Source organism: Limulus polyphemus, unplaced genomic scaffold (genome assembly GCF_000517525.1).
Source record: "Limulus polyphemus unplaced genomic scaffold, Limulus_polyphemus-2.1.2 Scaffold2827, whole genome shotgun sequence".
Taxonomy (NCBI): domain Eukaryota; kingdom Metazoa; phylum Arthropoda; class Merostomata; order Xiphosura; family Limulidae; genus Limulus; species Limulus polyphemus.
In genome coordinates, this window is record NW_013668437.1 from 62,045 (window position 1) to 75,739 (window position 13,695).

Here is a 13,695-nt window from a genome sequence, read left to right on the forward strand (position 1 = left end):
ACTATCGACTTAATTAACTCTATACCCCTACCCCCCCCCCCACATCTTGTATTACTTAGTTATTTTAATGAAATACCGTATGAAGATATTTTTCTGTCAAAAACTAGTTCAAACACTCAAAACTGTTTATTTGGTACTATGGTAAATGAAAAGAAAATTTTAGCTTTTTTTTTACTTTTTTCAGTAGTAGATTTAATATTTTTTCTTTTGTTTTCAGAAATAATACTTTAAGTAAAAAATATTCAAATAAAATCATAGTATATATTAAACTCTCTTATAGTTTGTTGTCAAACATGCTAAATTGGCATTTCATAATCTTATATGCATATACAAAAATATATTTTTTATATAACACCTTCTGGGCAAAACATAAATGTTTGCTGTTTTGCTTGTTGGCCCCATTGACCTTAAACAGATTTAAATATTTTCATTTTTTGTGTATTTAAATTTAATATTGCTTGAATACTGTTACTGACATTTCATACTGTTCTTACTGTCTCATATTTGACAAAAGTTAAGAAATGATTTTAAGTTTTACACATTAAGAATGTTTCACTTTGGAGAAAATGGTATTTTTATATTGGGGTGGAATGAAATGTAAGCTTGAATAGTTCACTTTCAGTATAATTATAGGATTTGACAAAGGCAGTAGGTTTAATGATTTTTGAGATAACTCATTCTTTTGTTTTTTTATTGTTTCAGGAAATCAACTTGGTAATGTGAGACTTGAAAAAGTGCACCCTTAAAGCTAATTGTGCAGAATGTGTGATAAAAACATTTATAATCTGTAACATGGATGTTGGCTGAAAGAGAGGCCTAATTGAAATAGTGACTTGAGAGAGCTAATAAATTATGTTAGTACACAAAAAATGGTTCTTGGAAGGGTGATTTTTACTTGCTGTACACCATGAAGGACACAGAAGAAACAGGTGATGGCACAAATGAGGGTACTTTGGAAGAAATGGGGACCATTGGTAAAGTTAGGCATGCACAGGCAAACCCAACTTGTACAAAGTGGATCCTGGAAGCCATTAATAAAATCAAGCACCAGAAACAAAGGCCTTCTATTGACCGAATTTGTAGTGCTGTTCGACAGAGCAATAAAGTAAGCAAGGACTTTATTGTGGAACAGTTGGAATTAGCTGTTGTTGAGGGCACAGTGCTGAAGGTAAATGCAAGGTTTTAGTTTTTATATTTGGTTTCAGAGATTATGATAATTTTAGACTTGTGAAGGAATGTACATGTACTCATGTTTTGTGTGGTACTGATAGAATAGTCCAATAAAAATGATAAAGCTAAGTAATAAAACAGTAAAGATGTGTGTACAATACAGTATTTTCAAGCAAATTTAATGCACTTGTTGGAAATTTGGGATTATGCAAGTCAAGTTTTTGATTTGGTTGCCTAGTCTGGTTTTTATTGCTAAAACTGTCAGTAAGTTGTTTTAAAAGGGAAGTGGATGATAAGGAAGCTTGTTTTAGTGGAAATTAAATAATATTAGTTATCTTTCTTACAGCATTTGTTCATGAGTAATATATTTTTTATTAAATTTTTCATTGATATTGAATGTTTTTCTTAATTCAGAAACTTAATTTTATTATTTAGGTGTACAATAAAGGATTGTGTTCCTATAAAGACCCATCAGGACTATCTCAGGTGAAAACTCCTTCTGTAAGGATAACAGAAGCAACAGATCTGGTGAAGCTGTTGCAGAAAGTAATCAGAGATCTGGGAGATTCTGAAGGTTCAACATTAAGGTCCATAGAAAAATATGTAAAGCAAACATACACTGTTGATATCTCTTCTTGTTTGGACCTCAGTAAACAGCTCAGGTTTGCTGCCAAACGAGCTGTGGCTAGTGGTCGGCTTCTTCAAGAAGGTCGATTCTACAAGGTTGGAAGAGTAGGAGGAACAGGTGTGTCAGATGTTGACTTGCTTGGAAGTGCTTCTGGTAGCAGAAGTATCAAGAACTTTTCATTAGAAAATTCATTACATAAGGTAAGTAAAATAATTCAGATGCTTTGTTTCTTTAGAAGGCTGAACTTCTATGACAAAACTGAAAAACCACTGTTGTATCAGCCATGTTAAAAAAATAGTCCCTGTAATCTGTTACATAAAATCAGTTAGTACTAAAATGTGGAGCTGAAGACTTACTTGAAATATATATCTAATGCAATACATTGTATTAGAAACATGATTTATTGCTGAATAATTTTGTCATGTGCAAAATTAATTAAATAAAGTAGTTTATTTTAGAAATTGCAAATTTATTGAATAATTTGAATTTGAAGCATTTAATGCAAAACTAAGTAAAAGTTTAAATAAAGTTCAGAAAACAGGAGAAAAATAAAATCCTATTTAAGGAGAAAAAAAATCCTATTACCCTGCGTAAAGTATGCCATAAAAATATAGTTTTAGTATAAAATTAACATGTGTGTTTAAATTCAGACATTTAAATTTATAACCAAGAAAGTTATTCACAAGGAGTGTTATAGAAATTTTGAAGGTGATATATAAAAAAACCTAAACAATATTGTATTTTTAAATTCTTAAAGTGGTGATCTAGCCCATCACATTCCAACTTTTTACTTAAGGAGAGCTAAACTGCAGAGGATAAAAACATTGGAAGGTTGTAGTTTATTATTTGTGTGGCTTACTGGAATGTGACTTTTATTTGTGAATGATTTATTTAATGCATAAACTTTAACATGCTATTCATGAGGAGTGTGCAAGCTGAATAAATGCAGTCATGGAACCTAATGCAGTGCCTTCCAGTGAAATATTTACAACCTATAAAATGTTTTCGTTCTTATCTTTTATTTCCTTTATTTTAGTACAAAACTTGCATATTTGAAGATAAACCTATATTTTTAACCATAAACATTGCTGTAAAATTTCCTATACTTTAATCATGTTATTACCATAATAACTACAGACTGTGGAGGTATAATAATTTTTGATGTGCAGGGGATAATTAAGACTTCATTATCAGCATTATCAGACTTTACATTATAAAATCTCTGCTATGGCATACAAAGTAATAATTTCTTCAATAAAATGTTATTGATGAGTATAGGAATTTACACTTATTATTATTAGTCAAATATAAATTATTTAAATATATTTAACTATTTGGTTTATGAAACAACTATTTGCTCTATATTTAAAAAAAAAAAGAACGTTTATTTTTGTAGTGGGCCACTGAGAGGCCTACAAGTGTGGCCTGTGGGTTGTCAGTTAGACCACACTGGTCTAGCCAAGTCTTTTCAATTGATCATTGTCAAGTTGAAGTCGTCTAGCTATAACATAAATTGTTAGCTCTCTTTCTCATATTTAGGAAGCTTAACGTTTTTTATGGTTATGTTCTGTTTAAGTAACTTAGAGGTACTTAGAATTGTAACAAAAATGACTGAAGTTCTGGTAATAGGTAATTTTGATCATCCCAGTCATCCTAATATAGCTTTAATTATTTTAGTAATTTATAAAAGTAAAATTTTATAATAAAACATAATAAAAGCATTTTTATTCTAACCAGCCTTTGGGAAAATAAGATTATAAGAGAATAAGCATCATTGGATGAATGATTATGGTTTTGAATACATATAATTTGTATACATTATTAATAATCAACAAGGCATTGTATTTTTTAACGTACCTATGTTTAGATTGCTTTGCAGTTTTTTAATGAAAAAGTTTGAAAAATGATTAAGATAGTGAATATTTTATCCAGTGTTTCTGTGATAATTATGTTCACCAATATTTAATCTAAATATAATTTCACGCAAATGAAATGTATGAGTAATACAATGTAACTTAGAAAAGAGGACACACAGATTAAACATCATAAATTAGAAACATTAATACAAAATTCGTTGTGTTTTTGAATTTTTAAGTAATGTTTTGCTCAAGATATAATCTCTATTAAAGAAAATTGAATAAAATTGATATACGAGTTTATTAACAATTGTAATAATTTCGTTTGTGTGGATAGTTTATACTAAATTTTTGTAGTAGTAAGAAAAAAATGTTTACCGTAATTGTATCTGCTTAGAATAATCATACTTAAATATCGTGTTTCATAGATATCTTACAGATTTGTATATTTTTGAAGTGTACAGTTGGTTTTTCATTTTTAAAACACTCGCACATTACTGTTCCTTTCAAATTATATTTTATATAAAAGTGGGTTTTTTATATATAAAAGAAAATTTTAAATATCTGCTGAAATCAGCTATTATAGATAACTATGATGATGTGACAATGGCGCGTTGTTTACAAGATGATACAGGAAAAGTAATTAGATCAAGCTACTGATAGGTATAATTTTGTGACTTGTTTGGTTACTGGATTTGTAGAACCGCGGAAGTGTGATTAAACAAGTCAGTTATACAGTATCAACAATGTCTGGCTTTGATTCTTCCTTTTGCAGAACATTATATATTTTTAAGTGAAGTGTAAATAGGGATGTTGATAATGAGATATTATGTGTAGTTTTTTGCTCACCAGCTGTGTAAGCACGAAAGATTAAAACGTTCTTCATAGTTTAAACTACCGCTACGCTGGTGTTCGTTCAGCATGACCCTCTGAGCCTGGTGTGTGTGTGTTTGTTATAGCTTTGGTATCGTGTGTATATTGGCAGGCGGGCTTTAGTTTGCCATCTGCCACATGCTGTTGAACAATTTTCCCCTACCCATGTTTTTTATCTTCTTTCTTTAACGGTTGCGAAAAACATTGTGATTTTAGCATTTTTAAATTTGCGCAACGGAAAAACCCACAGAATATTTTCACTCTCACCAAAATCAAAATTTCAAACTTAGCAATTTGTAAACATATTGCGATAATAGGAATTTTTAACTGGTGTGGGTGTTTTTCTTTTCTTGTTCACACTTTATTAAGAGAGTAGGATTATTATGCAGATTTAGAGTTGTAAATTGACTTTAAGTTCACATAGTTGAAGAACAACCAGCAAAATTCGTTTAACAAAAATAGTAATCATGTGATAGAGAAACCTGTTATATTTGATATTTTTAATGAACGAAAACTTCGGCTTAAACTAGCTCAAAGAACAAATATTAACAAACATTTTTTTTTTTTACATTATTTGAAGTGTGTAACTGTTTTTTTTTTTTTTGACAAATGTTGCATCTTTAAGTTTCTAAGCGTTAGCAGACACACCCATGTCTTTAACGTTTTGTAGATGTGGTTTAAGGTTATATTTCAAGCTAGGTCAGTAGTTAAGTTTCAGTTTTTTAAATACACTTTTCCCTTCTCGTACATTGGCGTGTTGGCATCTAGTCAGACTGGTTTTCAGAGGTATTTTACTGGGGTAGGAGGTGAGACTACCAACGATCTTGTGTTTTAAGATATACTGCTTTGAAGAAATTCAAGGGGGGAGGGGAGGGCATTTTTGAACTTGAAATGTATCTTGTTAATATTGCAAGATTTAATATATATACATATCTATACACACAAATTAAAACCTCCTGGTTTCAGTTTTTGTATATCAAGAAACAAAGCTATGAAATATATGATAATAAATTCATACAAAGTTTATATGTTAACATTTCTTTATATCACTATTGCCTATTGTAGTTGAAGCCTCAGATAAAATTATCGCTTTTATTATGAAAATGTTTTTCAATATCTACATAAAAAGATAAGGCGTCGTTACACTTTTACTTATTTAAACGCTACAGCAGTTTTAACAACAGTGACTTCAGTATACGATGAGTTTGTTGAAATGTTGATCATGTCTTCAATTATTATATTATTGTGACTTGTATTGGTTTGTTTGGACAGAAATAGATAATTAAGCTAAATGTACGTATACGTAATGTGTAATGTTCGAATTTGCACATATATATATTTAGAGGGCGATTCTTAAGAATGAATATGACAGAGGAACGCCAGTATGATGTTACTATATAAAATACGTTATCTTTACAAAATAGCTAAAAATAGCTTTAAGAATTCCAAAAATTGTTCCAAATAATTTTAAAATATAACATCGCGTGTACTGTATTATTATAAAAAAGGGGTAAAAAGAAAAACAGCTGCAAATGGTTGTTCTCTTTCAGTGTGTTACATGAAGGTAATGCACTTAAGTTATTATCATGAAAAATTAATTTTTTTTTTATTCTTCAGAATTGCAAACACTTTTCACGTGAAAGGTGAAGAAATTGTACCGTGATTATTGAATGTACATTTATTTATACCTGCGTGTGATATCAGTATTTCTTTTGATGCAGTTTATTTTCCAAGATAAAATAAAACAAACCTAAAACTTGTTTTTAAATATCAATTACTTATAGAAACTGTTGAATTTGTTTTAATATATTATTGAGTTCGCAAGAACGAAATTTACTATGCTCATAATTGTGTTGTTGTTGGAATTCAACTATGACACGATTGTGTTAATAAAGATAGTGCACCTTTAAATTTCAAAGTCCTTCTATTTTACACTTTTGGAATTTAGTTCACATGCTAAGATTGAAAGCATCTGTAGAAAATAAAAATAAATCATATTATGAACTTAAAAACAAAGTTAAACAAATGCTTTGTATTTGTGCGAATGTTTCTCATTGATGTTGAAAATTATGGCATACATGTGTATATTATTTCACATGTGACTGCAGAAACCAACTTATACTTAACTGTGTCACCGTATGTGTTACTAGGTATGAAAGTTTGTAAGGTAAAAATATTCGTATGCTTCTCTGCATTCAATACAAATTAATCGCATAATTATACTGCTAATCTGTTACTTTGCTGGATTTACCTCAAAAAAATATATAAAAAACTAAATATCTGAAAAAAAGGCTGTTGTGTGGGTGTGTGAGATGCATTTGAATGTTAATTACATCTTATTACTAGTTGTGCTACATTAACATCACAAGTATATAGACAGATAATACCGTTGAAAAGTCCATTATTCTTTGATTTTACGCCTGAATACTGAATTTTACTAGTAATTGCTCAATCTGTCACAAGTATATTCCGCTCTATTTGATCTATTACGAGCCTTCTCTCGCTATTTTATTGTCGCACAGTGAGCACATGGCGTTACTTATAATCGGTTTAACTAGAAAGAAACAGCCAGTGGGAAGTTAAGACAGCGACCTACTTAAATATCTGTGATCCTTTAATACTTGTTATACCCGCGCTTATTACATTAATTAATCAGTGTCATGGAATGGAACTTCTTTTTCCACGTAGTCGCTTGTATGTTGTTGTTTTTCTTTAAAAGTTTGACTCGATGATTGGAAAATTTATACATTTGCCATATACATGTTAAAAAGGTTGTGTTTTACCTACAGAAGACATAGTTTAAATTTCTGGTTGTATCGGTATGACTACTAGTGTTTTAATAACAAGTTGGTTGGAAATGTGAAAGTTAATGAGGAAAGAACTATGTTTATCAGTGGAATTCTACTTGGAGAGAGTGGCAGCTTCTGTGTAGCTACGTGATGTGTTTGTTGCCATGGGATAAGTAGCAGTGAAACAACAAAGCTAAATGTTAAAAAGGTGGTATAGAATATGAAACCATTTCAAAGCGAAAAAATTTTCACTTGCCAAGAATTTGAATGTATTTCCATCTTGTAGTTTTTTTTTTTTGTTTATTGTCTTGGACACCTTGTTCATGTTCACCAAGCGTTTAGTCCATATTCATTTAATTCCTGTCAAGAACAGCTCATCGTAATCTCTTCGCAGTTGTTATAGATCTCCAAAATCGATAGAATGTATTTCTTGGTTTTTGACGTTATCTCAGCCGCAAAGAAGATAACTGATACTCTCTTCGCAATTTTTCCTCATTTCCCGATACATTTCTCGCAGACAGACTTGAAAGTTTATCATTTCAGCAAGATTATATCTAGGCGCTTCACTTTCAGTACACGAGGTGAAAAAAGTTGCCGTCAGTTGCACAATGTACACCGTACAAGTCTAATGCAGATATTGACAGTTGTTTGTTATTGCAGTGTGATTAAGTAGTAATTGCTTCTAGAAGTAAACAGGTGGGATTGAAAATTTTATACTCGTATGCACGCGAACACATTACCAAAGAAAAAAAAGGAAACTAGTCAAGTCCTCCTACTTTTTTTTATTGTTACCCTACCAAACCCGAAGGAGCATTGTGCAAAGCTGAAGGATAATTAATATCTGAGAAGTCACATGCAAACTTAACTTTACTAGCACTGTTTTACAGCTTAATTTCTTGTTGTTGTTTTTTTTGTTTTCCCTTGTTTTTTATTTTTCCTTCAAGAGCATTGATGCTGTATTTTATATCTATTTAGGGTTAATCAATTGTTAGTGTTAATAAACAAATGTAACCACTTAAGCGGTATAAGTGCTTTACATTAATCTATAAAATATGGTGAAATATAAAACCCTCAAACTGGCCTGTTTGGCTTTCCATTTCGTCATAGTTATAGTACTAGTACTTATGATTCATGGACATTGGTGCGTGTAATTAGAGGTTTTCGTTTCTGAATACAGTTTTCGTGATGTAATACCGCTTTAAAATTACTAGAATCATTCGCACTTCCTATGGTTTGGATATATGCATACATAATCATACCTTTATATATGATTTATGTTTTGACAATATAACGGCACAAACTCAGTACTAAAAATAAATGTGAAGCCATTCTATCATTCGATTCACCACTTGCCATTGGTTTATACAAGTTTCAGGGAATTCACCCATAACCAGTAACCCTAGATAAGAGCAAACAGAAAGAAAATGACGAGGCTTCATAGAGTTTCAGAGTTTATATTATATGTATGGCGTTTTGAGTTGTATTTTACTAACCACAGTGAACCTTATTTATATGGGATTTGAGGGATATGTAGCATTGGTGCTACTATCTATTTAGCAAACAAGCTGTTTGTAAACACGAAGACCCAATCATTGATACTGATGATGGGTGGAATTTCCTGAGACCCATATAATTCAGCATAGCATGGTCTTGTGGTAAGGGGACATTAGTTCCACAACCTGTGGGTCGCGGGATCTCACTGTTTGTCAGTTAAGATACTCGAAGAGTTAGCGGTGGGTGTTGCCGGCTGTTTGCCTTCTTTCCTGTCGGAAGTTCAAAATTAGGGACGGCGGCTGATAACCTTAATAGGTTTATCATAAATAAACAAAAATAAAAGATGTAACTCAGTGATAAGTAGTGAACATAATTTTAGATTGAACTTGATATTTTTATAGTATTTTAAACAACTTTTCTGCTGAATAACTCAGAAGAATGAATTAGTAGCATCAATGCTGTATATTCGTCAAAGCTGTATAAATATCGGTTTGTTGTAATGAGTAAAAAACAATTCAAAAACACCATACATATATAACAAAATGTTTTGCATTTTTGTGCAAGTACAAATATATTTTGTTTTCACATCTTGTTACACGATACATTTTATACATTAGTGTATACGTTTCTGGTATTTTGGCGTTACTGAACACTTTATCGTGTATTCTGAAGTAGTGTTTACACGTTGAACATATTGTATAAAACTTTATATGTATGAATTAGCTTAAGATAATTATAGAAACATTTTACGTATGCAGTTATGATTAATGGTGTCATGGTTGATGTACATTGCCATAATTTCGTTTGTTTAATTTATGCCTGTCTTGGGTAGATTTTGAGATGTTTTGTTTGAGTTTACCTACTGATATAAGTATTTTACAAGTTACAGCTTTTATAGTAAGGAAGAATTTTTATTTAAACAGGTACGACGTTTCGTTCACTGCAATCATTCTTAACCTGTATAGATATTTACATGTTAAGTAACCACTATCAGTTCTCTAAATACATTGTTGACTGTTGATTTAAATATAAAAAACTTTTACCGTTAAAACCTGTGTACTCAATGTTGACTAGCTACTCTCTCTCTTGTATCACTTCATAATTAGAGACGACTGTCGCAGATAACCCTCGAGTTGCTCTGCGCGAAATTCAACAAATTAGTATTTTCGACCGGTAATTATCATACGGCGAACAACAAAATATTCACATCGAAACATGTGAATATGACGAAATATGATATGAAACACCTTAAAGTAATTTTTATCAATTGAATATGTTTGCAAACCGTGGTTTTTACTTCTGAAGGTCAGACGTATAGTTACCTATTTAGTTTGATTTGGTATGTCAGTTCCATTGGCGTAACCACGACAATTAAATTGAGTTACTAGTTTCCGAGGGCGTGCGTGTTAGTGAAAGGACGACTTTAAAACATGCTACGAGACTTGGTTAGTTGATTAGCTACAAGATTTCAAAGAATCATAAATCAAGGTCAGTATTTTTTTATTTTTTTGCAACTAGGTGGCAGCAGAATAAATGAAGTATGGTTAAAATTAAACAACCACAACCTTCAAACGCCATCAGAATTGTTGATGTATACTACGAGTCATGCTCAGCTCTTAAGTTAAAAAGAAAACAAAATACATGGCTTTAGACTCTCACTTAAGAAACAAATTGGCTTTTTAAACGAAATAAGCAAAACTTTCGTAAGCGAGCTAGCAATACGCAGTTAAGACACGTTAGGTTCTGGTCATGATAAACCAGAGATGAACTCATAATCATGTACTGAGTTTAATTAGAGGTTTTGTTTCTTTCAATTGAACCATCAGTCGCCTTTAAAATTGATGTATATTTAAGATTTTTTTTTCTAAAACAAATCTTACCATTTAGTTTTGTTATAGGAGGAAAATTTCGATGGTCGACATGTAATTAGTATTATACAAGACAAAAGTTTTAGTTGATATTTTTATTTATAATCTTAATGTATCTTGACTTTTACTAATACAACTAAAGTTGTAAGTGGGACCTGTTAGCTATTTTAGCTCATCGTAAATTATTCAAAATATATTGACAGTGAAATAAATTTATTGTTTCTCTTAGGGTTATTTTCCCAGTCTACATTTTGTTACCACGGCCCCCCCATTGCTATACCAGGATTAATATTTGAGTGCTCGTATATATTGTGTAGTAGTGTTTGCATTGTATACGATTTTGCTTGCTTTGAAAAGGCGCTCGATCAGTCAACCTCGTATAGAGATACTGTGTAACAAAAGAACTAACCTTGATCACTCGTTTGTATGAAATGCATTGCTTCAAAATTGCTTGATAACTAAACTCGTTTTAATAGATGTATGAAGCAAGTTCTATCTTAAAAGTCGAATATTTTGTTAGCTTTATCGGCGCAAGCTTTTCATTTTGTTTAATAACGTAAGAAATAACCTAGTTATTAAGTTACCATAAAGCACTTTGTAACTCAACTTTATACAGTTCATTAGTTGGAATCTTTTATTTCTGATCGACTAATATTAGCTAACTGGTAACTATGTGCTGAGTGAGAACTGGTAATTTTTAGATGTATTTCACATCTTTCTACAGCTGGGTTTTAGTGGTTACGAATGCGTAGTATTTTTATTACTTTTTTTTTAGTTGTTGTTCTTGGCCTCCTGGCTCATGCCGACTATTCCAGAGGCTGATGATTTGCAAGTCCTTTTGACCTTGACGGTGTTGATAAACCTCGTACCGGTACTAGTACTGGCGCACGCAGCTAGTCGGTCGGGTTGGGAATGGGGAGGTGGGAAATAGGGGAGAAAAGTTCTGGTTCGTGGGAGACTGGAAAATAAGATGGTGATGTTTGGAAGACCTGTGTATGAGCCTGTAATATTTCGTGATCTCTAGTGTAATTACTCAACTGTTGCGCCATCCCACTTAGAAGTGAATACAAACTCGTACATTGTCATGGTCTGTGCAGTATAAAGATACACTTGTGTGGAACAGAGAATGTATAACTGAAAATAGAAAACGTATTCGAAGGTTTTGTTTTTTATACTAAATTCATAAGTTGTGAATATATGAATGTAGAAAACACGAATATACTTCAGAGACTTCATTTTGGGGTTGATGAGAATTATGATTAAAAATCACACACTGCTGTTGGTGGGAACGCTTTTATTTTACATATAATCATGTAACTGACATATGATGAATTACGTTTATGAATTGGATATAATACTTTAATACAGTTATAAGAACGTCTATGGATGCGCAATACATGTTTTTTTTTGTGTTAGGAGCGTGCAATAAAATTCTGAATTTGAAAGTTGTTAGGGAATAAGTAACCTTATATAAGTTTTGATTAAACGTTATATCAATGTGCATAAAGTAAAACAAACGTTCGTAATATAATCAGGTCACAACTATATGCGTTTTTCTAATGCATAGTAATTTGTGTAATGTATTATGCATCCTGTATTGGCACTTGCATGACATTTGACATAAACTGAAATGAAAGTATAAACAAGAACAGTTAAAAAAAGAATTGCAAGAGTTATGAAACTCGTCAATTTATCTTCATAGGAACACTAGCCATATCAGTTTCATATAACTCTTTGAATCAATTTTTGTATTTTCAGGTTATACCACGATATATTTAAATTCTTCTATATTTCCATAGCTCGCCAGAGTGCAATTCAGAAGATTAATTTCAACCATGCAGATTGCATTATCTGGGAGTACGTTTAATTTTCAAAATTAGGCCCTCGAGGTGTTTCGTGAAGTATAGCAAGGTGTCGTGTTCGTAAATTCGGTTATAATTTAGATATTGAACATGGTAATATCAAAATAAAACATTTTTCCGACACCTAAAAAATTTCGTTAGAACTAAGAAACACTATAAGATAATATTTACAGACTTCGAAGTACTCTTAGAACTAAGTTAATGCCCAAAAGTTGCCTAAAGGGACTTATTTCGATGCTCTTGTGACCTAAATGAAATTGAGTCTTAAGTTTTTGTAAATGCGTGCTTGTTCTGTAATCAGATTTTAATATTTTACCCAAGATATTAATTAGCAAAAATGTTCAACTATCATATCAGAAACGATTACTGTGCGGTTTCCTTATCTAATCTAGTCTTACTACACATAAGTTAAAGTAGTAATCGTGTGTGTGTTGTTTTTGAACTTGTGTAGTGTAGTGAACTGTGTGGCACGGTAGAGAAAATCGAACATTTATTCACTTCAAGAACCATGTTATTTTTTTATTTTAATGTTTTTGTTTTTCTGTTGTAATAATACATGTCTGCACAATCCAAAGTTTGTATGTGTGTTAGCTATAAATTTAAATATTTACATATCATAAACCTCATAGAATATTACTTTTTGAGTATTGTATTTCTTGTATTCTGCAGCCCAATTTTTTCTAATTTCCAAATCTTTTTAATCAACACAGTGTTTATCGCCCCTCCCCTCCTCTAGAAACCTTTAACCTGAAGTTACATTGAAAATAATATAATATTATAAAGTTTAATATAAATTCTACAAACACTAGTTTAGAATATTATGTTTAATAGAAACACTAGTAGCACCAACCTGAAGACTGAAACAAAAAATCCCGTATGCATGATGATTTCTTCGGTAATGGAGATTTAATGAGAGGCTACACCTACCCGGCAGAGTGGTGTTACTTCAGCCACACGACATGGAAGCCATATACATATATGTTATATTGAATAAAGTATGAAAATACAACATTCTTTTACAGGGATTTTTCATGTCGATCCCCTGTCACTGTTTCTGGTGGTGGTTTCATCCCCTCACGGCATGGTCCTATAATCGAAGGATTGTTAACCGCATCCGAGTAGGTCGATATGTGTCGGAAAATACCGATCCCCTGT

The 13,695-nt window shown here is 31.5% G+C and overlaps 1 protein-coding gene across 3 annotated transcripts in view; it reads left to right on the forward strand.

The window, feature by feature from the left end:
- The window catches only part of LOC106468005 (histone acetyltransferase KAT6A-like), a 100,216-nt gene that overhangs the window by 12,541 nt on the left and 73,980 nt on the right, over window positions 1-13,695 (forward strand). For 2 of the 3 annotated variants that reach the window (XM_013928400.2, XM_022396280.1), the window contains exons 2-3: window positions 703-1,168; window positions 1,606-1,998. In XM_013928400.2, the coding sequence (XP_013783854.1) occupies window positions 908-1,168; window positions 1,606-1,998 (654 nt within the window). In that variant the 5' untranslated portion in view covers window positions 703-907. Of the gene's footprint in view, window positions 1-702; window positions 1,169-1,605; window positions 1,999-10,283; window positions 10,299-13,695 lie in introns of those variants that run through there. The other variant, XM_022396282.1, reaches the window with a different exon arrangement.